This window comes from Megalops cyprinoides, chromosome 2 (assembly GCF_013368585.1).
Source record: "Megalops cyprinoides isolate fMegCyp1 chromosome 2, fMegCyp1.pri, whole genome shotgun sequence".
Lineage (NCBI taxonomy): Eukaryota > Metazoa > Chordata > Actinopteri > Elopiformes > Megalopidae > Megalops > Megalops cyprinoides.
In genome coordinates, this window is record NC_050584.1 from 46,897,942 (window position 1) to 46,923,093 (window position 25,152).

A 25,152-nucleotide genomic window follows, 5' to 3' on the forward strand; every position below is an offset into this window, starting at 1 on the left:
GCGGCTGGGAGGGCTTAGGTAGTATACCGGACGGATCTGGCGTACAGATCAGTGATCCGGATAGTGGACTCCCCAATGCAAAGTAAGCGCTGTTCTGCGGTAAAGATGGCGGCTGCAGAGGGGGCGCGCAGTGGCCGGAGGAAGACTGAACGACCCTGAAGGAATTAGATCTTTCTGGGCCAGAGGAATAAAACGGTGCCGCCTCGTGATCCCGCTGCCCGTTAGCGTATAGTTGGACAAACCGATCTGTCACACGTTAGCTAGCTGCCGTTGGAGGCAAGGTGGGTTCGCGTTGGAGAGGGGGAGCTAGCTTTGCTAGCGAGACTACACGTTAGCTAGCTAACGTTAGCGAGACTGGAAGGAGAGGTTCAGGAATACTATTCCGAATAGGCCGTTCCGCCTTGGGGGATGTGATCCAGGAGGGAGGTGGGTTACGTCCCGCGAATCTCTACTCAGAATTGGGAATATGGGACAACAGGTAGGCCGCGTCGGGGAGGGGGCTTCGACGGGGCTCCAGCCACCTCAACCGCAGTCGCAACAGCAGCACCAGGGAAAGACGAACCGAGGGAGCAGCGCCGGGAGAAGACCACGGGAAGCTGCTACTACCGGGACGCCACCAGGCAGAGCTGTCGCTGTCAGCGTGCCGGATCCGGGAATCAATATATTCACCCAACACTCAGGTACGATCAGTTTTTGTAGTCAGTTTACATGGCAAAGTTGTGAAGCTAATGGAAATAGCCATATAAGAGGAATGGTGATTGAGCAACCAATTAGCTAGCGGACCATACTAAGCTACTGTTATCCATACAATCATCTTGCTGACTAGTGCTAGCTAGCAAGCGAACTACATCTGGCTAAGCTAACTATCTTGGCCATTCGCTTCTGTCCCATGGCGTTCAAGGAATTGCTTACCTAGCAAACGTTAGCGTTGACTGGGCGGTTATTTGTGAACCAGTGCTTTGTTCGATAGCAGACAACCTACGAACCTGTATTTTGCACTTCATCAAGTGTGCTTTTTAAAAGCTGTGGAAGGAGGAGTATTGCAAGTTAGCTACCTGGCTAATGTTCGCTATATTCATTGTTCAAGTTAGCTGGCTCGATAACCGCTTAGCTAACGTTAGGTGGTGAAGTTCTCAGATACTATTCCAGTTACTTTGCTGGCTAACTTATCTGAGTTTCTGTATAACAAATGGAAAACCTTAACTATAGAGCTTAGAGTTGGATTCATTTAAATTGGCCAATACTATGTTATCTACATTGCTGGCTAGTTTGGGTTATTAGCTAGTTACTTTTTACTTTAGAGTTTGAAAATCTGTGTGTTGAGAACTAATGTTACCTGCCTCACTGGATAAAATTATGGGTTTATCTAACGTTAGTTCCCTAGGTTCCCTACTCTAGCGAGGTGACCGACTGTATCGATGGTTTACGTCGCTAGCTAATGTTACATGGTATATTTCTGTTTTCTGCTTTGAATTGTTTCACGTGAAATCGACGTATTTCTTTTTTTTTTTTTTTTTTTACAACCAAAGTGATCTGGTGATACTACAGTATAATACAGTAGTTTCAAGGCTAGTCTGACCACGCTAGCTCGTAATACCTGCACGCAGATTTGTATTGGCTTGTATTACCCAGCTAGCGATGCAGTCGATAACTGCAGCCAGTGACGACACGATCAGTGTCACGTTTTTTTTTTAACCAACCCCATCATTGGCCATATTAGTATTGGTAGCTATGACCCAGCCACAGGTGAGATATACAACCCTGTTATTTGAGGATGGCTGACCACCACAAGACGCTGTTTAAAATTAAGGGTGGGTGGAGGGGAGTTGACTAGGAACCTCAGGCCATTAAAACGATCAACGTGCCAACACGTAGCTACCTAGCAAGTCACGTTTGACAAGATAACTAGTTCATTCACTGTATGCTGTAAGCACCCAGCTAAGTGTAGTCAGTACCACATTCGAGAGGGAGCTTATCATTTGATTTTACTGGACTGAATAGGCTAGACTTATTGGAACAATTGAGTACCTCTGAATAAACGGGGGGAAGGATAAAGAGCCGTTTCACGGCTCCACAGCTGCACGCTCCGGAGTGACAGTTCCTTTCTTTGTCAATACTGAGACACTCGCCAAACAATGATCTTTACTGCCGGGGATGCACTCACTACTTTACCCCATTAGCTGTCTATGGTCGCCACCACTTTCTCGTGTTTCACACTGAAGTGGTTTCCTTCGGCTCTTTTCAACTGACTAATTGCATTCTGCAGAAACTTGCTGATGTTCTTGTCTTCAGTGTGGAGGAGTTGATGAAATGGGCAAAATATCCGCCATCCTATCAGTAGCATTGTGACAGTGGTAGTAGAGTGGTCTTGTTTTCAAACTTTCCGGATGGGAGTCAGGTCAAGTTTCACACAAGAAGCAGAAATCGTTGTAAAATCCTTTGCATGTTAGTGCAGTCTGAAGAGGCAATGATCGAATGCAGACTACAGCTTCCCAAGGGAAAGAAAATGCCATGAAATCTAGTAATTGCTTCAGTTTGTACCAAGAACAAACCTCAGATTAAGTCTTTGAAAGTGAGGACAACATGACTAGATCAGGGGCATTTAAATAAGAGAAAGGGACTGAACATAAAGTTTTATTTCGAAAGGGATTTAATGTATGCCAGAGGAATAATATCAGAGGAATTGCAGCCAACATTCCTGTGTCATAAACTTAACTGACTTCAGATTTTGATTTACTTGCATGTTAATACTGCGGTGAATTGCACAAACATTATTAGAGGGGTACAGTTCCCTCAGGCTGTGAGGTAAGCATGGTAATAATTGTAACACTGGCAGGATGACTCGGCAACAAAATGGCATCCACATCACTGCCCCTGCTGTACACTGCACCCCTGTGCCCCATGCCCAGGTCAGTCAGAACCTTCTCCTCAGTCCCCTGTGATGGGAATGTGAAAGCATACGCACTGTGCAGAGTCAAGGAGAAACCTGTCACTTCACAACAAAGAACCCCTTCAGCTGGAAGAAAACAGACCTGCATGTGCATGCGGTCTGTTCTTTGAAATGTCAAGTGTGCCTTTTTATAGCTGTATTCAAGGCAAGGTTGCAGGATGGCTGGTTTCAAACCTTTTCAAAAGAGGACAGACAGGGGTGTCAGCACTGGCTGGTACATTGTTCCTGAGTGTCACAGCTCATGAGTGTCAGTGTCTCACCACAATCCAGGACACATGAACAGCTGTCAATCACAGGCATTTATTATGCAACAATGTCAGGTGAAGGAGGGACCTCATTTGGATCTAGAAGCTTAAGTCTCACAGAAGAGGCCCTGTCATATACTTGATGAACAACTACAGATGTGTGTATGTGTGCATGTATGTATACAACAATGTAGTTGAGCTGCAGTTTCACTTGAAATACTAGAGTTGATCAAATTCAGAGTGCTTTTTAAAAAGACCCAAGTTGAAGGGGGGCTGGCTGTGCCGTGAGAGACATTGGACCATGTCTGCATAGAGATGGCAAGCTTGTTTGATTCAAGGACATTCAGCAGCTAGAGACAACCTTGAGAAGATATGTTAGGAAGAAACATTTTATTGTATCATTAGTAAGATAGAAAATATTTTCAAAGCTGTCAGTGCTCTGCGATGGCTACAAATAGGGAAATGACCCCTCACGCAGTGTACCCCATTTTAAGTTGCATACAGTGTGTAAAATCATAGAGGTGAGGGGATTCTCAGATTTTCCAAAATGGATGTCTACACAAGATCACACATGCTTTCAGCTGAAACACATTCTGCTTGATTTTAAATGTAAACAATCAGCATATCAAAAATGGAACAATTCATGGCTCTTTGCAAATGGTATCATTCTGGGTCTGCTTTTGCCAAATTATTACTTGGAGACAAAGCTGTTTTGTTTTAATTTCTGTCTGTAAGATGGTGTAGAGTCAGTGCTTTATAATGCTGAATCTTTTCAATCTTTCTTCCCTCTGTTAAGCCGCAGAGAGATGTTGCTATTGAATTGCATTTCCGAAATCCCCTTCGATGCCAGCCCGTGCCAAATTATTTTCTCGACATTTTTGTTCAAACGTGGGACAGAGTTGAATGATTTAGAGCCTATGGTTTTTTGTGAACCTTTGTGTTGCAGGAATGAGTCAACGCAAACAGTTGCCTGTTGTATGGTTTTGTCAGAGGCAGTGCTGTGGGCTCCACTGCGGCGTGCTGCTCGGCACGGCCTGTGGCATTCAAACAGAGTAGTGGCGGTGCTCTGCCTCTCGCGAGCGCAGCTGTGGAGAACTGAAAACCTGAAAACGTGCGATTGTCGCAGTGTGTGACCGTGTGTTGGGCTTCGTGTTCACGCTCAGGCCACGGTCTGTCCGAGTGCTTCCCCCTGTGTCACGGAGAAGTGCCTGTTCTCCCAAAGACAGTGAGTCACCTCACCGAGACACTAGAGTGCTCCCCAAACTGATGTCTGCACCTTACCGCCCGCTTCAGGCATGATGACTCACCACTCTGTGAGGTCACCCCGGCTTATTGTTACCTTTTTACATGTTCGCTTGCCCACCACCCCTATCGCTCTCGTAAACTCCAGATTCTGGAAAAAAATGTTTTCGGTATCTCCTTATGAAGGCAAAATGTCTAGATTTTTGACAGTGTTTCTGTCTCTGCCAGGATCTGAACCCAGAACCCTCTGGATCTTTACATGAATCAAGCATACTCAAGGAAGTAGCATATCTCCACCTGGGTGAAAGGCTTTGTGGTAGAGGGTGGACTTTTTCAGGGGTTTACTTTAGATTTCATGGTCTCTCCACCTCCTATGCTGAAGGGCCTAGTTCTGGTATTCTTAAGAGCTTATGAGTTTGGTCCTCTTGCCAGTCTGGATAGGTCCATAAATTTAAAAAGGATATCATATAAAGATTACGGAGGGAATGGGCTCTCAGAAGATAATTGTGAGGAATACCATCCCTTCTTTATCTTGCCCCTTGCATTGCTTATTCTAAACTGGCATTCTTCCAAATCTCTTGAATTAAAATGAACTGCCCAAAGGATGGAAGTGCTGTTTATCTCTAATACATAAGCTGTTTTGCATCATGGCTAAAATTGGATTTGTCAAATCCACTTTTACATATGAGAAGGCTTCAGAAAGTAGTTGTTCCTCGAAGAAAACGAGCAGTGCAACACAGACATTTAGAAAGAATTTTGTGGATTTAGGGTTAGTCTGGTCATCAGACAGTGTTTGATGTAGTACAGGAGTTTTGATTTGGACAATAATTAAGAAGGATTTTGTCCTGTCTCAATGCCAAGCCCCTTAGTTACATCTCTCTACCACTAGAAGGCACTGTGTCCTTTATTTTCATGACTAGAAGCCAGCAGTTGCATGTTCTTCTGCATTTTTACTAGAATGTGTGGCACATAGCTCATTTGGCAATGGATTACGCATTGTATGCGTATGGCATATCTCCACTTTTGCAGTCAGATAAATCCCTCTCCCTTCTCTCCTCCACATCTCTGCCAAACACAGAGGCTGTTGTCTAAAGCTGTACTCATTCTCCGTTAATTTCTGCTGCATTAACTATCCCAAACCCCACCACGTCCCAGCAGAACTCATTTTGTTCTTATTAAAGAGAGGATTAGAAAAGGAAAAAAGAAACTGATTGCTTCTGTTGTGGGTGCAGATGGTGAAGGAAACGTCATTGTGTATTGTGTGCCTGTGTTTGTCCTGGAGGCGAGTCTTACTTATCGGCGCTAGTAGAACATGCACTCTCTCTCTCATGTGTTGTAGCATCTAGCAAAGTCTAAATTGGGATCACTTTGTAAATTTGTCAGCTTGTCCTCATTTTGGGGAGTCAGTATTGTCTTGGGAGTCAGTATTGTTTCGGGAGTCAGTGTTGTTGTTAAACCCGCAGCTGGGTTTTCCCTCTTCAGCCCACCAGTCGCTCTGTCTTTTTGTGTTCTCCCGTATGTTTAGTGTCAGTCTTTTACAAGATCCCTCACGCCCCAGAATGAATCTCTATACGCACTGTCATACTGACTTCAGGTTTTGCCCGAACTCCAGCTTAAATCCATCACTCTCCCCGTCTCGCTCATTTGTTTCTCTCATTAGTCTGAGAGTGGAGTTGATATTGAGCACAGCTTGCGTTGGGGATAATCCTTCCCTCCTCCCACTTCAGCAGTTCCCGTTTAATCGCATGCAAGTCGCCTTTAATCTCCCTCCTTCACAGCCCGCGCTTTCCTTTATCTGCTTCCAGCCGTGCCTTCTCCATTCTCCCAGCGCTCGTCATGGGGGGGACAGCGGCAAAGAGAAGTTTGCAAGAGACATGCTGAAATGCGATGCAGCGAGGAGGTACTGCAGGCCCTGTTAAATGCTGAAATGCGGTGCAGCGAGGAGGTACTGCAGGCCCTGTTAAATGCTGAAATGCGGTGCAGCGAGGAGGTACTGCAGGCCCTGTTAAATGGTGAAATGCACTGCAGTGAGGGGTGCTGTAGGTTCTTGTAAATGATTAAATGCAGTGCGGTGAGGGGTTACTGCAGGCCTCGTGAAATGACAAAATGCGCTGCAGTGAGTTGATACTGCAGCAGTTACTCGGCTGCTGTCAGGTTTTTGTGCCCTTTGTAATGGGAGGACGGGCTCTGAGTGTGGCACCAACGAGACAGCAGTTCCTCTAACCTTGGTCCTACTTAAGCCACTATGAATCATACAGAGCTGCAAAGTGTAATCCATTCAAGCAAGGCCCAGATATTCCTCATCAGCCCAGCTGTCGCTCACTTGAAGTCTCTCCTTTGGTGGGGTGACGTAGGGTGTCGAAGCTAGGTTTCCCTGTATTTTAGAGATGCCTGTTCTGGGCTAGGTTGTTGGTTCATTGTCAGTGTTCTGTTGGAGCACAAATCTGACCCCTGAGGGTAGATTTCCATCCACACTAGTTCTGAGAAAAATGCCAAAGCACATGGAGCTGGTACGTCTCTAGTCTTGGCTATGAACAGTTGGCAGTTGGGCATTTGGCAGCTGGCTAGTAGTGGTTTTAAAATGAGTAGTAGTAACTGATATGTGCGTGACCAATTCGAGCAGTATTTGTTACATGTAAACCTGAGTAAAATTCTGTTTTAGAATGATAATGAGGCTTTATCCAATCCTTGATTCTCATTGATATTTATGTAGTGGAAAATGACAAAGTGAAGGTCTCTCCACTTGCCTTTCTGGACAGAGCTGAGCTCAGTTGGAACTGGTTGATTTGGGCTCCTTACTCATCACTACACCATTAGAACGCCACACTTTACTACTGTCTTAATCAGGTTAGGAACTGAAAGCTTACTGCGTGTAATCTCTGGGAAGATTAAATACAGCCCACATTTTCAGATTTCACCTTCACCAGGATCAGGGATACATTAGTTGCTGGTGATTTTTTTTTTCCTCTCAAAGAACTAAATGAAGTCAGGATTAATTAAATTTTTAAGTCAATTCCCAACTGTGCTTCCCACTCGCGTTTCCCGGGTTTTGAGCAATTAAACACTTTTCAGTGATGAAGGCCGCGCTGGGTATGTGGGACTGACGCAACTGGGGTTCACCACATGCCTCGGGGCTGAGGGGGTGGGCCCCTGGTCCTGAAGCCGCAATTAAAAAGGAGGGCTCTGTCTTTGAAACATGAAAGACGCTGCATGAGGTGTGCTCAGACGTCCTGTTCCCTGTCCTGTGTTTTGTTGTAGCAACAGGAGCCCGAGTTGAGGGCTTGTCTGCACCGGTGACGTGGAAACACTTAGGAAAAGAATGTGAAGAACATGATCCTCGCTGAACAGGGGATGGAGAGCGTTGATTAGTCAGACAGCGGGCGGGCACAGCAGACAGGCCCGCCTCCCCCCCCCCTTCTCCTGATTGGGCAAGAATCAAACCCTTCATTTACGACACGGTCTGGCCATCCGAGCAGATCATCTCCAGGGCTTTGCAGGGTCTTGTTCTTGCGGTTGGTGCCACTCCCTCGTGCTGTATCCCCGAGCATGCTGTAACGCTGGCACATCTCAGACGGATGCCACAGCGCGGCCCCCCCCCCCCCGCCCCCCCTGAGCCTCCCGAAGCCTGGAGGCACGCTGCTACAACAAAATGAGTTTGTCAGAAATGTTTTGGAAATGCTGGCCTCCTGGATGAATATGCGGACTGTCGTAATCCTGAAAACAGAGATGATTTAGATGGATTCTAATGCCTAGTTTGAATCACATGGCAGTCTGCCATGGCATCAGATCAGCTTTCAAACTTGTCTACCCTTCATATTATTTAAACTTCGTCTGAGTGTGTGAGCTCCATGTTCTTGAGAGAGGGCACATTCATGCTCCTGAACATGATCATTTGGAGGGGCTCTGAAAGGGGCAGTCATAGCATTTCTCATAAATTTAATTCAGACTCTTGTTGATTCCTTTTGTAGTTCGATGTTCAGTCATGTAAGCAGTGGCATCAGGATGTGAAGTAAACGTGAGAAACGTGAAGTGAATCACAGCACTAGATGGATTTTCCCAGCATGCTTGGTTCCAACAAGCCAAACGTGTTCTCTCTCTCTCTCTCTCTCTGCCTGTCTCTCCCTCTTCAGCCTGCTGTTGAGCCAGGTTTTGGTTTGCCAGATTAAATGGCGGCAGTGTAGCATAGTGGTAAGGGGCATTATCGAATGGTTGCCAGTTTGATTCCTTGCTGGGACGCTGTTATTGTACCCTAGGGCAAGGTATTTAACCCTCAACTGCCTCAGTAAATATCCAGCTGTATAAATGGGTAACATGTAATAAATTGTAACCTATGGAAGTTACTTTAGGTAATAGTGTTTGCTAAAATGACAATAATGTAATGTAAATGGGCAAAAAGTTGTTGGGAGTGCAGCTGAATGTCAGAATGGCGGGGAGGGCGCAAGGGTGCCTCTGTGATCTCAGAGTTCAGCTGGCCGTCCGATTGGCCCGCCCGGGGGGGGGGGGGGGGGGGGGGGGAGACGCACTTACTCAGGACATTAACCAATTACAGGACAGTGGGAGGCAGCCTCTGGTCTGAGAGGCCCATTAGTCGCTGCTGATCTCCGGCGCATTCCAGATCGGACTGCAGCTAATTACTGTGTACGGCAGAGGACAGCGCAGATGAATGCGGTACAAGGCGTCTCCCGGCACCCCGGTGTGTAATTACATTCCCAAAGATTTATGAGGGTAGGAGGAGGTCACCCCACCCCAGAATTATGATACAGGTGCCTCCTCCTTTCATGAAGCTCTCTACACACACACACACACACACACACACACACACACACACACACACACACACACACACACAAACGTGCTTCATTAAGTCCTGAATTGGGAGGAAGTAGGCTGGTTGAGCATACGTGCAAAGTAACACAATGTATACCTCCAAGAAGATATGACTGATTCAGAAGCAATTCTTTGTGTGTGTTTGTATTGTACCATTGTCCATACTGATTACATTAGTAAAGGTAGGCGAATTAGGTGGTTGACATTCGCTGATGCTGTTACCTAGTGTTACAATGATTACCGTGAACCCTGTTTACATAACATAATTTATTTTTTGTTCTGTCGTCAACTCTTCAAAGCCCGGCTCTCGGTGCTGACAGCCCAGGGACCGATCATCCCAGTTTAACATGCGTGAAAAGAGTCAAACTGCCATTGATTCACTGCGGACGGCTGGCACATGAAGACAAATTTTAATTCTCTTAAACAGGAGTAGGCGGCATCAAGATTTGCATTTCTTCTCAGCGGATAGCTCATCCATGTCCTTCATGAACAGTCTGGCCAAGTACAGACTTTGTGTTAGCCTTTAGTTAGCCTGTAAGTTATTATTTCAGCACTGCCGGTTTGACTCTCCTTTTCGTAGGTGCCGTGTCCAAAGTGTACAGGACTTTCAGATGCTTGCATCACCAGGAATGAAAGTGGCACTGAGACAGGGAGAAAACATCATAAAATTTTCAGCCCTGACTTTGGCTCCTTTGCTTGGCCCTCTGGTTCCATGCGAATCTATAGGGCGTAGAATGGCTTTTCTCCTTGTTGAGACTCTGACCTGGAGGAAGCTGCTCCCCCAGTAATACTAAACGTGGGATTTTATCCTTCAAAATGAACTTATTTTCCCTGACAAAAAAGTCAATTTGTTTAGTTTCATTGTCCACGTTTCCTGTTTCTCTTTGTCTGAAACCTGTGATAGTTCTGGAGGTATTTATGGTCCTATTGTGTTTTTTAATGGTAGCTAAAAATATTCTCAGCACACAATGACATGTATATTGGAATAGCAGAGCTCTGCTCCAGCCCACACATGCCTGGAGGAAGACAGGAAGTGTTCCATCTCAGTCTTTCCCAGACTTCCTGTTTGTCACATGCACTGACATCATTTCGCCTCTTTCCTATGAAAAACTCCTGTTAAAACAGGTCAGTTTTGCCTGTCTGTCTGAGCAGGAGTAGGTTGTTCAGGTCGAACAAATACAGTGTGTCTACGCGTATTTAAATGCTTCTTCAGCGCCCTTTAAAGCAAGACTTATGTAATTCTCATGTGATGGACAAATTGCTTGTAGTGCTCCAAAGCCTGGAAAACATCTGCTGTAGAACATGCTGAGGATTCGAGGTCCAAGCTTGTAGACGGGCCCGTAATCAAGTGCTTAATGTCTGCCTGCGAGTCCCACAGAAGGCAGCCGCAGACAGGGGCGGCCCAGAGCCTGCAGCCGCAGCGCTGGGGCAATTACCTGGAGGTGCGGAGCCGGGGTGGGGCTCCGAGGAAAATCTGGGCTAATTATGCAACACAGGAGTCCACTCTTCCCTTTCATGACAATTAATTTGTTTTTCCACTCTGAACTGCAGGGTGCAACACAATTCACACAGGGAAACGCTATACCTCTGGGTATTTGTCAAGATGTGAGGGATATGGAAATAGAGATGTTTCTGGAAGCACATTCAGAACCAAACCGAACAAATTTCCGCTGAGGTGGTTAATAAGTAAAGAAATCAATCCAAATACCCCACACTGCGCAACATGGAGCTTTAGTGTGGAAGAGAACCTCATCCTTGGTATCTCCAACGCGTTGCTGGAAACAGAGGGGACTTAAATAGCTATTTTTGCATTTGCTACAGAGCGGCATGTGTGGGTCTAATCCAGGTATACCAGTGACAGAACTGCCGAACGTCAGTGGCTCCATTGTGCGTGGGGTGTTTATGATGTGTGAGGGCTGGCCACTTGTGGCATGCCTGGCAGAACGAGTCGATGCAGCATGGCCCCGGGGCCTGGCCTTGTCTGGCCCTGATCGGTGCGGCGAGGGGGTGATGGGGCGATGGAGGGGGTGCAGAGGTGCTGGTTCAGCTGCTACCGACAGCTGCAAGAGGGGCGCTTGCCTGCCTGCTGCAGGGGGTGGTTCACTCAATATCCCCATTGAGCCGCAGCAGGGCTGGAGGCTGCACCACTGTTTCAGCTGTCTGCTGCTGGACTTGTGCCTGCTCTTCATACACAAACACCAGGGAGTAGTGCCCCCTGCCCCAGACAGCCCCCCTTTCCCCCGGATGCATACGCATACACACAGATACACACACTACAAGCGCACACACTGCATACACACACATAATACACCCACTCACACTACAAGTACACACACCACATACGTGTGCACATACCATGTATGTGTGTCTGTGTATGGGCGTGTGTATATATATACACACACACACACACACACACACACACACACTCGCACATAAACCCCTCATGCCTCATGTGCACCCCAGCTGCCTCCCAGTGGTGTATCATCCCAAAGCCTCGCTCAGTCTTTTGAATCTCGAACAATGGAAGAATGAGTGGATCCGTTGCCAGTGTGAAAGAGTGAATGGATTATGGAAATGGGGCAGGAATTGGATAGGAAGAGCGATCAGTCCCTCTCTCCCTCTCCCGAGTTTTCTCTCACTTCAAGTCAGGGTGCTTTATTGCCATGAAACACACTTTGTAAATACTGTCAAAATATAATATATAATTCAAAAGAGAAATGAATAAAAAATTACGTTAAGCCAATATAAACCAAACCAATTTAAATATGCAGATAAACTATTTTACTGTGAGAATGCTTAATTATAATTATAATTTATCATAACCAGCTATATAAATCTGTAACATGTCTGTCTGATCAATATAGTATTGTTGACTGGATGGTATTGTAGGCACTTGTAAGATACCACCTCTCTGTCTCACCCTTTCAGCAATGAGGAGAATCTCCAGCTGCAGCTTTTTGCTGGTCTTACACGGGAGTGCATTGTAATGGATGACACTGTCAGTATTGATCATCAGGAAATGGTCCATGGGTGATGTTCAGTACATCAGTATCTTTTTGATGGCAGAATTAATTTTGTTTTAAATGTGCTTTGCTAGCAGGCTTTAATGCGTCTGAAATGTTTTTTTTTTTTTTTAAATAAACGAAACACTGGCAGCTATGGTGTGTTCATTACTTAAGTAATTTCTGGTTTAGCACGTTCTTGTTTCTGGCAGTAGCTGCATAGCTCAGGTTAAACAGTTGTCCTTGCACATACTTGCGCATTAAGTAATCTGTTGACTGAAGTGAATTCACCAAGTGCACTGTGGCATCTCCAGTTTGTCCCAGAAGCCACTGGGGGTTGCTGACATCATACGGCTTAATGAAACCAGTTAGTCGAAGTTTTTCCATTTTCCTGGGTGAATTACAGTGGCAACTCCTTAGGCTTGTACTTGGCCCAGTACTTGGATTATTTCATCAGTAAGCATTGTAGAAACTGGGAAGCAAACTTTCTCTCTGCTTTTAGTTAGATTAAGATTTAAAAATACATTAAGCCTTACATCAATATCTTCAAAAAGTAAAACTTTTCTCGCCTGTGTTGAAAGTTGAATATTGCTCGCCATACCTTGCGTAGAGACTATTACATTTGAGAACCTTCTACAATTAGATTAATTCAACTATGTGTGAGATCTCCTACTGGCTGGGACATTTTTTTCAGTTCTTAACAAGTACAGAAATATTTCCAAATACATTATTTAACTTGAAAAGTACGTTTGCATTGAGCTGAAAGTAATTTTCAAAGTGAAGTTTCAGTATAGTTTCCTTTTGTATTGTCTGTTCAGCAAAAATCCTGTAACTGCTCATTAAATTTTAAAACTGGTGGTCAATTCTGTGTACTTCCATGCATTGGCAGTGTCCCTAATGCTGGTGATAGGAAGTACGCTGTGCTGGTGTAGCATAGGAAGCTCTGGTGTGGGCATTGTGTACCGGCAGCATTGCTCTCAGGAGCCTGGACTGCAAGAGCAGCAGTGTCTGAAACGGGAAAGGCCGTGCTGTTCTGCAGTGTCTCCTGTTCCCTCCCTTACATTGCACTACATTACATTACATTCATTTAGCAGACACTCTTATCCAGAGGGCCTTCCAGAACAAAAGAACAGAAGTGTATGCACCCACCTCTTATTACCAGCTCTCTCACTCCTTCCCCGGGGATGCAGAGTTAGGCTTGGGGTTCACAAAGAGGTCTGGCCATCTGCTGGAGACATGGCTGGAAGGGGGGCAGGGAGGGGAGGGAGCTGGTCAGCGCTGCGTAAAAGTGAACCAGTACACGCGTCTGCCGGAGCGCTCCCTGTGAGCCCGACTTTCCTCTCTGGGAGACATTTCGGAGGAGGGGGTTGCTATGGAGAATCGCAGTCATGGATCTAGCTTCGACGTCTGTGGCCCAGGAAAGTCTGACTTGTTAACCCACATCAAAGGTCGTAATGGAAGTGTCTGGGTCAGGACAACAGCAGTCGGAGGAACATTGCTTTATGAACGTGTTTTTCCTCTGAATGTGAGCGTTTGCAGTCTGTCTGGATGAAAAGCCTTTTGGGGTCCGGGTGCTGTTGAGGGAGAGCGATGGGCACACACTCACAGCTTAAAGGGATGCTGGAAGGCTGAGTGACTGGAAAGTTTCACATATGTAGGGAGTTGTGGCTGAGCCAGGTGACTGGGACTCTGCCCCAGTGCATTCTGGTTAGGAGCAGAGGTACACCAGCTCTGTGTTCCAGTGTAGGTGATATTCTGATTGGGCTACAGCAGCATGCTGTGTTAAGGTTACAACTGAGCCTTGCTTTGTTGCATCATTGTTACTTGTAGCTGGTTTGCTCAAAGGATTGTGGGTACTAGACCCAGGTAAATACATGCTGATGCCACACAGTGTTGTCTTTGATTGATTGAGACATAGTTAAAATATCTTCCCCTTTTAATAGAGCGTCGTCTTAGCAATTTTCCAAGTTTTTTGTTAATTTATGGCTACTTTGACATTGAAGGCCTTCTCTGGCATTTTGTTGTGGGTCAGAGATGGTTGAGGATGGTTCTAAAGGCCCTGCTTACATACAGTTTGCTCATTGTTGAAATATTTCTCTGAATGCAGTGGACATCACTCTTAGGGGATAAAAATTTAAGAAAAAGCTGGATAACCGAAGTGCCTCAGGCATTTTCTTATTTGTTAGTGTAATCTGTATCTCGGGTCTAGCCTCTGAAAATGATTCAGATGGACAGTGTGTTTTCTTGAGATATTGTAATCTTTTTTAAAAAGATGTACACAGCTGTTACTCCCCTCTCTGGAAACCCTGCCACAAATGAATGATCATGCAGCTACTGGCCTCAATTATTGCTGGCAACTCTGGGTGTATCCACCTTGTTACAAAAGTACTGGACTAGTGTTGTTTTAGAACAGGTCTAATTAGTGATCTGTTACATAATGATACACTGTTGCTGTGTTCTGTAAGATTTTCTCCTTTCTCAAAAACCTAGATGGACTGTTTACCTGTAATGCCGGAGTGGTGGACCATTATCTTCCTTGGCTGTCTCTCATACACGCTGTCCACCCCCCCTTTCCTTCTGCCCCCACCGCCATCTGAGCTCACAGCTGCCCAGACATGCTGCCGAGGTTGCTGGGTACACTTTGAAGGCATGTGTTGTGGGCGTGGAGGGCTACAGTATCTTTCCTACCGCTTTCAGAGCCACTCCCCCAGGCCCTGTAGTCTATATAGGCAGGCCATGGAAAAAGAGACAAGCACAGAAACTTCCTGTGAGGGCAAGTCAAGCTCAGAGGTTTCTTTTTTCTGGAAGCAAGGGAATTTTTTCTCAGAGAGAGAGGACTGACAGAGTATGCTTTTGCGGACCCTACCGCCCTCCAGCAGCTTTGAGGAAGAGTGGATCAGGCTGACGGGCTGTCCCTGTCCGAGGCCTGAGGATGTAGACAGCCACAGCTACAGCTACCACCTCTCAGGTACCCTGCGGGAGGCCCCCGGCCCCAGACTCAGCCTAGGACACAACTTGCCTCTTTATCTACTCATGCCATTGACATTGTTTGCTGAACATGCTCCACAGTACTGGGAAATGTGGTGGAGTTTTATGTAACTGGTAGTTACTGTTTATCTGTTTAAGGACTGCAGTGGCTTTGCGTTGAAAGTTTGCATTTGCGGGCAGGTTGTGCTTGGTCAAGGTATGCTTAGGTTGAGCTGCCGGAACTCATTGAGAGCAGGGTCAGAGAATACAATACATTTCATAAATGTCAGCGTTAAACTGTCATTTTTAAAATCGGTAGTGGTCTGGAAAATGTCCGCCGTTTTGGATGGTGCGCTCAGTCACGTGTCTCGCTGCTTTTCCCTGATGTTGCGTTTGCCCTCCACTCTGCCTTCGCAGGGTCCAGCCCTCCTCGGGTATCACTGTCCGCTCACAGACCCTGCTCTCCTCACACCCCCTCTTCCTCTCGCTCTCCCTGCAGAAGCCCTCCACCGGCCCTTCGGCCTGGACTCGGCGGCGCTGACGGAGGCAGTGCGCTGGAGCTCCAAGGAGAACCTGCTGGGCGCGGCCGAGAGCGACCCCAACCTCTTCGTTGCACTTTACGACTTCGTCGCCAGCGGTGACAACACGCTGAGCATCACCAAAGGTATTTTACTCTGAAAGGACTTTTGTGACCACTGAATTGCACAACGCCGGCCTCCGCATCATTCTCTCTCCCACGCCTTAACAAAACTCCCAGTATGCGATAGTGACACATGCGCAGAGGCATGTGGAGTGCCCAGTGGGGGGTTCTTTCGCTGCACTCCCAGAAACCATCTCCCAAAAAAAAAAAACTCATCACACCAGTTCCAGCCAGCAAATTGAAGATGGCAGCTAATTATAATCCCATTCCCCTAATTGTATATGATTTTGTTTGTTGTTTTATCAGCCTTGTCCTTGTTCTTTCTGGCAGCCCTCTGCGATCAAAGAGAGTTTGCTTGGGGGGGAGGGGGGTGTGCGCGCCTAAAATACTACATATCTGGAGGGAATGCGCCTCTCCTTTTTAACTGAAGTCAAAAAGTAAAAAAGTGAAGTAACATTGCACTTACTCAGTGCTTCCAGGTTCCCCCTCCCTGAAAGGGAATCTGTGCTTTGGCTGTGAGTCACAGGGAGCGCGAGACCAAAGCGTTCCCCACACCCTTGTTTGTCTCTAATGCGCTTTTAAATGCGTAATCCTTTCTGCTCCGGCAAACGGCAGGTGGGTAAACACAGCGGTGGGTGATCAAGGGGAGGGGATTAGCAGCACTGCCCTCCCCAATCGCTGCGTCAGATCGATACGATGCCCGGGACGGGTAATGGCCGAGGCGTCTGACATTCACTGTTTCTCGCTGCGTGCCAGGGAGGGGGGCATGGCGTGGGCCTGGGCCCGCGCCTGGGCCGTCCGATCGTTGAGAGGCGCGTAAACGCCGAGCATTTTAGTGCGGCACACGTGTCTGCGCTGAGATCGGTCCCTGTGGCGTCAAGCAGCCTGGGCAGAGCAGAGAGGGGTGGCACGGTCTGATTGGCTGCCAGCCCTCTCCCCACAGCGTACAGAGTACTTACTGATGCTTTAACTGATGATTGTCAGCCTCCAGTCTCTCTCCTCCCTGTGACCACAGCCACAGCCCAGTTCTTGGTTTGAGTACTAGGTTTTCCATTAATGGCCCTACCTCCACGCCCCCGCTGCTGATGTCATTGGCAGGAAACGCAGGAGAATAAATCGCTCATGTTTATCTGCGGTGCTACCCTCTGAATGTCACTCCTGTGGTATGTGGTGTACATATTTGCCACAACAGTGACGAAAAACTTCAGTATGGACGCTGATAATGCTGGGTTAAGCACTCAAGTCTGTTAATTTTCTGATGTTAAAAGTACATTATTATATATGTATGCCTTGTACTGTATTACTGGTTGTGTTATATTCAGGTGGACAAAGGCTATATATGTATATGATCGCACTTATCACCCTGTACTGAAGGGGAAAAGGGGGCTCATATTGTGAAGGGGCGTATGGAGAGTTGCGGGGAGGTTTTGGTGAAAAAGAGAACATGGCGGTCGTGATTAAAGTTCGTGTGTTCTTTTTCGTCGTGTGACAAAGTCCGCTGTGAAAGAGGCCCTGGGCCGTTCGTGTGACTTTGTGCCTCCTCCTCTCTCCCTGCGCCAGGCGAGAAGCTCAGGGTGCTGGGCTACAACCAGAACGGGGAATGGAGCGAGGTGCGCTCCAAGAACGGCCAGGGCTGGGTGCCCAGCAACTACATCACGCCGGTGAACAGCCTGGAGAAGCACAGCTGGTACCACGGGCCCGTGTCGCGCAGCGCCGCCGAGTACCTGCTCAGCAGCCTCATCAACGGCAGCTTCCTGGTGCGGGAGAGCGAGAGCAGCCCGGGCCAGCTGTCCATCTCGCTGCGCTACGAGGGCCGCGTCTACCACTACCGCATCAACACCGCCTCCGACGGCAAGGTGCGGGGCACGATGGGAACGGGGCGGGGAGAGGAGGGCACGGGTCCTCTCTGTCTCTCCCACTCGAACCTGCTCTTTCTCTCTCACTCTCTCTCTCCCCCTCTTCCTCTGCAGTTCGCTGGTCTTCCTAGTCCCCACCCACTCTGATATATTTCTTCATCCCTAACCCTCAGGCCAGTCCAGGTTGAATGTTGTATAGATTTGTCATTACATTACATTACATTCATTTAGTAGACAGTGTTACCCAGAGTGACGTCCAGAAGAATAGAACATTAGTATATCCATTCCAGCTGAATGAGCAACAGTGTCAGACCAGGCTAACACCACTCCCAGACCAGTGAGTGTGAGCATAGCACTGTACAAGCCCTACCACAAGTTAGCTTGCGAAACCTGACTGGGCAAGGGAAGCCAAGTATACTACCATACTTCAGCCACTAGATCACAGAAACCAAAACGCATACTACATGTAAAATAATAATTCATCACACCATGCCCCTTTCTAATGACGCCTCTGCCCCCTCCTCCAGGTATACGTGACAGCCGAGAGCCGCTTCAGCACCCTGGCCGAGCTGGTGCACCATCATTCCACGGTGGCCGACGGGCTGGTGACCACGCTGCACTACCCCGCGCCCAAGTGCAACAAGCCCACGGTGTACGGGGTGTCGCCCATCCACGACAAGTGGGAGATGGAGCGCACTGACATCACCATGAAGCACAAGCTGGGCGGGGGCCAGTACGGAGAGGTCTACGTGGGGGTCTGGAAGAAGTACAACCTGACCGTAGCTGTGAAGACACTCAAGGTGGGCCACTCTTTTGATCATGTGACTATATTATCTCTGTTCTGTTCTCTGTGTATCTTCTCAATTATTGTTGTCAAGAAGCTCTCAGTCTCTGGTTTGCTGCCTCTTCAGAATAATTGAATCATGCGACGTCTATGCATTTTATGGTTGTTGATCACCACCTAGTGGCTAAACCTTGTATTACATTATTCTCTCTCTAGCAATTGAAATGCAGTGCATGGGATCTAGTCTGTGATGTACTCATACTCAGCACTTAAAAAGCTATATTAGTAGATTTTGAGTATATTGAGTAGAAATTGTGCTTTTAGTGATATAAAAGGATTTTGTCTTTTGTCTGATAGGAGGACACTATGGAGGTGGAGGAGTTCCTAAAAGAAGCCTCAGTCATGAAGGAGGTGAAACACCCAAACCTGGTGCAGCTATTAGGTCAGTATCTTTGAAGGGTACCTGTGTGTTCATCCCACTGATGGGTCACTGATTTTCCCCATGTAGATGGCCCACTGAGTGTATTGTCACTCTTGTGTACCCCAGGAGAATGGAGAATGGATGTTCTCTCTGGAAGGGTGGAAGTGACGTGTGTGTTTCTCCCCCCTGCGTAGGTGTGTGCACATTGGAGCCCCCCTTCTACATCGTAACCGAGTACATGCCCCATGGGAACCTGCTGGACTACCTGCGAGAGTGTGACCGCGAGGAGGTCAACGCCGTGGTGCTTCTCTACATGGCCACGCAGATCTCCTCCGCCATGGAGTACCTGGAGAAGAAGAACTTCATCCACAGGTGAGACGCTGTCCTCGCACATCAACACATTACATTATTGTCATTTAGCAGAAGCTCTTATTCAGAGCAACTTGCATAGGTTACAGTTTTTTTACATGATATCCATTTATACAGGTGGGTATTTACTGTGGAGTCTTAGCCTTAGGATGCTTTGTGAGCTGATAGGTTGAACTAACAGAACGTTTGAACTTACTGTGATCCCTCCCCCTCTCTGTGTCAGGGACCTGGCAGCGAGGAACTGTCTGGTCGGTGAGAACCATGTGGTGAAGGTGGCAGACTTTGGGCTGAGCCGGCTGATGACTGGAGACACCTACACAGCACACGCGGGGGCCAAGTTCCCCATCAAGTGGACCGCCCCCGAGAGCCTGGCCTACAACACCTTCTCCATCAAGTCCGACGTCTGGGGTAGGTGGGCGGAGGAACAAGGCAATGACGGACTTACAGTCACATGTTTTATGTTGCAGGATTTGATAAGGAATTTGATTTGATAAGCCTGTTTAGAGATTGAAAAAATGGTGCTGAACTAGCCAAACATCACTATTAATCCATATTTTGAAGGAAATGCTGCTTTGAGAGTGCTTTTAGCAGCTGTATATGGTAGATGGCATTTGTATCACTGTGTGATCTGTTCTTGATCCAAGCGTTCGGAGTGCTGCTGTGGGAGATTGCCACCTATGGCATGTCGCCATACCCGGGCATAGACCTGTCTCAGGTGTACGACCTGCTGGAGAAGGGCTACCGTATGGAGCAGCCTGAGGGGTGTCCCCCCAAGGTGTACGAGCTGATGAGAGCCTGTGAGTATATATCTGTGCGTCCACACATGCACGCACACGCACACACACACATGCACACACACACACACACACACACACAAACACACATGCACACACATAGACTTTCAGACAGATCATGAGTACCTCTGTACACATAAATATGTACACAGACACGCACGCATTCCAATCCAAAGTGAGTACCTCTGTACACACATGAAGACTCACACATACACACATTCAAACAGTATGAGAGTGCTTTCATATATAAACATGCACATACATACATGTATACATACAAATTCCACTATTCGGCATTCACTGTGAACACTCATACAAATTAAGGCAGCTTGGCAGTCACCATTTTATTTTAAAAGAAAATGTTAACGAAGCCTAAAAGGTCACAATCTCAGTAATTAGACAGTGTTAATTTCTCCGATAGTAATCAGCCCTGCCATTAGCATGTTAATATATCCATTGGTCAAGCTCACTTGTTTCTGTGCATGTCTTCAGGCTGGCAGTGGAGCCCCCTGGACCGACCATCTTTTGCTGAGACACATCAGGCCTTTGAGACCATGTTCCACGACTCCAGCATATCTGAAGGTACAGCCATACAGAGCGCCAACACTCTCTACTGCCCAGCACATTTCGTAGTATTTCCAGAATATTCAGCAGTGCTGAGCAGCACCTGAGGGCCGGGTCTAAATGACCTGACGGCAGTGTAGCGTAGTGGTAAGGAGCAGAGCTCGATACGAACCCGAAAGGTTGCCGTTTAGATTCCCCACTGGGGCACTGCTGTTGTAGCCTTGGGCAAGGTACTTAACCCAGAATTGCGTCAGTAAATATCCAGCTGTGTAAATGGGTAACATGTAAAAAAAATTGTAACCTTTGTAAGTTGCTCTGGATAGGAGTGTCAGCTAAATGCCAGTAACGTTAATAATGTAATGACTGTTCCTGTCCTGTACTCGTGCCCCCGCCACAGAGGTGGCCGAGGAGCTGTGCAAGACGGCCTCCTCCGGCCCCTCCATGCCAGCGCACCCGTTCGGCCCCGACTTGCCCCTCCTGCCCTCCAAATCGCGCACGCTAAAGAAGCACACAGAGAACAAGGAGAACATCGAGGGGGGGCTGGACGGCAGGCAGGACCCCCCGGGACACGGCAGCCCCTCAGGTACCCCAGCACGCCCCCGCCGCAGGCTGAAGAGAATGGCAGCAGTGTGTCTGCCAGAGATGCCCTGAGGATACGGGCTACGGCAGTGTCCGCTGTGCCCCGGCACAAACGTGATTCATCATAGCACACCTCCTCAAATTCTTACATTAATATAATGTTAGAAAATGTAATTCCTGGAGTTTTGTCCACACTATATTCAGTTGGTGTATGTTTTTGTCTACAAGAAATGGGAAGTCCTCCTTTGTAGGTTTAAGTAATGCACGCTGGTGTTTACAGTGGAAATCATAGAGTTGAAGAGAACTGCACGGACTTCATGCTTACTCAGTTATCATTCCGTGGTGATAGTTTTCAGTTTGGGTCAGGTCATTTTTTTAAATGGAGGGATGTCAGGCAGGTACCCTATAGCTCTCACCAGCTCCTATTCACTGTGTCTTTCAAGCATTGCATGCCTGATGAACCTTCTCACCTCACATTAATTTGCTCATCTAACGCCTTTGTTGAGCTGGTGTGCATACCTGTGTGTGTACAGTCATCTGTTCTTTGTACCACTTGTGAGGACATAACAAACCTCACCCAGTGCTTGCTGGTTTGTCCCTGCCTGTAGCATGGTATCCCCAAACCCCAAACTGCATTTACAACCAATGACTGCATTTGTACTCTCTCATGGATTAAAATTCCCTTGTTTATTCTCTTCTCTCTGTAAGTATTTGTGTATGAATGTATTTAATATTTATTACGGTTCAAATTTTTTTTGCTTAAGTTATTTACATATTTATGTATTTAAATGACTCATTTTAAATAAAGTTTTTTTCAGTACTTTTAGTTCATATTACATGCAAGTTAAGTATCAAAGACTTCACCTGAGTGCACATTGGATTTTCTACAGTAAATATGACTCCATATATCACTCCTCTGTCAAGAAACCCCTGAGTCACTTCATAGGCAGACGTATAAGGCAGACAGTCAATATATGGCTCTCTATCTGTCCCTTTTGTCCTGGTCTCAGACTCATTTCAGTGGTTTGAAATAAAATGCACACGATGGTGGCAGGTGGTGAATGATTTGGAGAACTGAAATTCCCTACCCTCAAAATGTCAAGAAACCCCCCTACAACCCCCCTAAATTCCACTACACTGTGGAAGTTACCAAAGCATAAACACTGAAACAGTGTCAAATGCTCTGTAGACTAGAGTTTTCTTTCAGATGTAACACATTCTTCTTATAAAGATAGGAAAGTAAGAAAGCTTAGAGAATTCATTAACCCCTGTGTAACTGTGGCCTGTTACTTGTAAAGCAGGCAAGTCGAGTGCACACATGCACACACACTCTCCCTGTCGTGTAACTCCCTCATGCCACCACGGTACAGCGTTACATCAAACATTCATTTCGCTCTGCTTTAAATCCATACGGCATGAGGCACAATGAATCAACCTCCAAAAATGGCTTAAGGTCATCTGACTGGAGATAAATTTCATGCCGTTGGAGTCTGGGTCATTGTGGTATAAGCAGTGAATGTCCCCCATGGTATCAATGCAGTGTGGATTGGCAAGAATCCATTACTTTCTGTGCTGCACCCATTCCTGTTGTAGTCCTGTCTGTCATGTATACTGACCCATATCTTCTGCTGGTTAAGGGTAGCTGTGCTGATGTTATTAAAGGTTAGAATGTCAGCTGAATTACAGTAACAGCCAAAAGCTTGGACACACCTACTTAAGATAATGAGAAACATGCATTCAAAGACATTTTGATCTAAAGCCTTATGCTCAAATGCTTGAAATGTGTTTCTTAGACAAATATAAATAGTGAAGTTGATGCCTGTTTATAAATTTCTTTCCAAAAAAAAAATATATATATATATATTTTTGGCTACTTTGAAGAATCTAAAATATGAATTTTGATTTGCTTAAAGCTTTTTTGGTCATTGCATAATTCCACTTGTGTTATTTTGTAGTTTTGATGTCTTTACTCTTGGTACGTGTGGGTAGGTGTGTCCAAACCTTTCACTGGTACTGTAGAAGCGGTAGAAGGTGAGGAGGGAGGGAATTTTCTCTCTTCAGCTTTGCTCTGTGTCCTCCCCAGGCCTCGTGAGCAGCCTGCTGATGGGTGATGGTGCCGGAGGCTCCCCCGCGCTGCCCCGCAAGCAGCGTGACAAATCCCCCAGCGGCCTCCTGGAGGACTCCCAGGAGACCACGTTCACACGGGACCGCAAGGCCGGCTTCTTCAGCTCCTTCATGAAGAAGAAGTCCTCCTCCTCGTCCTCGTCTTCCTCCGCCCAGCCGCAGCAGAGCCTGCCCACCCCGCCCAAGAGGAGCAGCTCCTTCCGCGAGATGGAGAACCAGCCGCACAAGAAGTACGAGCCCACAGCCGGCTTCGCCAACTTCGCCCCGCCCCCTCCGCTGCCCCAGGCGGACGGGCTGGGCTTTTCTCCGTCCCACGGTGAGGGAAACCACATCCAGTCGCGCTGCTGCGGGGCCACTTTCGGACAGAAGACCTCCGCAGCTGGGGGCGCGGGGGCCGGGGCCCCGTCTCCGGCGGCTGGCAGTGGCGGCAGCAGCAGCAGCTGGGCGGGGCTGGCAGGGTTCTTCACCCCCCGTCTCATAAAAAAGACCCTGGGGCTGCGGACTGGAAAGCCGTCCGGGGCGGAGGACGGGGGCGGGGGGAGCAAGCCCTTCCCTAGGTCCAACTCCACCTCTTCCATGTCAGCTGGGCTGCCGGACCTGGAGCGCATGGCCCTCACTCTGCCCAGGAACCGCAGCAAGCCCCCGCTGGAGCGCACCGCCTCCACCACCTCCCAGCCGGAGAACGGGGCCACGCGCTCCTCCGAGGCCCTCCTGCGCAAGCTGGACGAGGGCACGGCACAGATCCGGGACCGGCCCAAGGCCAAGCTGCTGCCCCGGGGGGTAGGGGGAGCGAGCGGGGCGGGGGCGGCGACGGCGCTGAGGGCGCCAGGGGTCGGAGGCGAAGCGGATTCAGACGGCCACTCGCGGGGGAGGGAAGGGCAGGAGGCGGTGGTGCAGGACAGGCAGGGGTGGGCCTCTCCCTCCAAATCGACCAGCTTGGGCCCGTCCACCACCCCCCACAACCACAAGGTGCCGGTGCTGATCTCGCCCACGCTGAAGCACAGCCCCGCCGATGTGCACCTGGTGGGCGTGGACTCTCAGGGGAACCGCTTCAAGCTCCTGTCGGAGCACCAGGCTGACCGGGACCGGCCCAGGCTGGTCAAGCCCAAGTGCGCCCCTCCCCCGCCCCCCACCCTGCGCCTGCTGCAGCACCCCTCCTCCAACTACAGCGGCGACGGGGCGGAGGAGCAGGCCGGCGTGGAGGTGAACGGCGACAGCCTCAGACGGCCGGGGAGGGCGGGAGGGGGAGGGGGAGGGGGGAGACCGTCAGTGCCGCCACCGCAAGTGCCTCCGCCGCCCTCCGCCACCTCCTCGCCCTCCGCGTCCGCCGGCGGCGCCACCCCGACCAAGATGGCCAACGGTGCCGCCAGCACCGCCCCCTCGCCCTCCACCCCCGCGGGGGGCGCCAAGGTGGCGCTGCGGCGGACTCGGCAGCAGGCGGAGAGGGTGCCGCTGGAGAAGATCAGCAAGGAGGCCCTGCTGGAGTGCGCGGAGTGCCTGAGCAGCGCCCTGCACGGAAGCCCCGAGCCCTCCTCCAGCAGCCAGGTGCTGGACGCCGGCCACCAGCTGCTGGACTACTGCTCCGGCTACGTGGACTGCATCCCGCAGATGCGCAACAAGTTCGCCTTCAGGGAGGCCGTGGGCAAACTGGAACTGAGCCTGCAGGAGTTGCGGGCGTCCTCGTCGGGCGGAGGTGGCCTGGGACAGAGCCCGGCCTTGGACAACTTGCACACCTGCATCAAGGAAATCAGTGATGTGGTACAGAGGTAGCCACCACACACTCCACCG

At 48.5% G+C, this 25,152-nt stretch overlaps 1 protein-coding gene across 2 annotated transcripts; it reads left to right on the top strand.

Moving 5' to 3' along the window:
- Positions 1 to 106: 106 nt before the first annotated feature.
- abl2 (c-abl oncogene 2, non-receptor tyrosine kinase) lies at positions 107 to 25,152 on the top strand. Of its 2 annotated transcripts, none has more exons than XM_036521943.1 (11): positions 107 to 680; positions 15,733 to 15,897; positions 17,434 to 17,729; positions 18,257 to 18,529; positions 18,871 to 18,955; positions 19,129 to 19,306; positions 19,527 to 19,711; positions 19,948 to 20,100; positions 20,590 to 20,679; positions 21,059 to 21,244; positions 23,324 to 25,152. In XM_036521943.1, exons 1-11 carry the CDS (start codon positions 467 to 469, stop codon positions 25,132 to 25,134), a joined length of 3,636 nt encoding a protein of 1,211 aa, XP_036377836.1. In that variant the 5' UTR covers positions 107 to 466; the 3' UTR covers positions 25,135 to 25,152. The 2 variants fall into 2 exon arrangements, with proteins under 2 accessions (XP_036377836.1, XP_036377837.1); XM_036521944.1 differs by lacking the exon at positions 107 to 680 and adding an exon at positions 15,040 to 15,234.

Coding starts and splice junctions, on each gene's coding strand:
- abl2 (XM_036521943.1), top strand. CDS start 467: ATGGGACAACAGGTAGGCCGCGTCGGGGAGGGGGCTTCGACGGGGCTC. Junction 17,730..18,256: donor ACACCGCCTCCGACGGCAAG/GTGCGGGGCACG, acceptor CCCCTCCTCCAG/GTATACGTGACAGCCGAGAG. Junction 18,530..18,870: donor TAGCTGTGAAGACACTCAAG/GTGGGCCACTCT, acceptor TTTGTCTGATAG/GAGGACACTATGGAGGTGGA.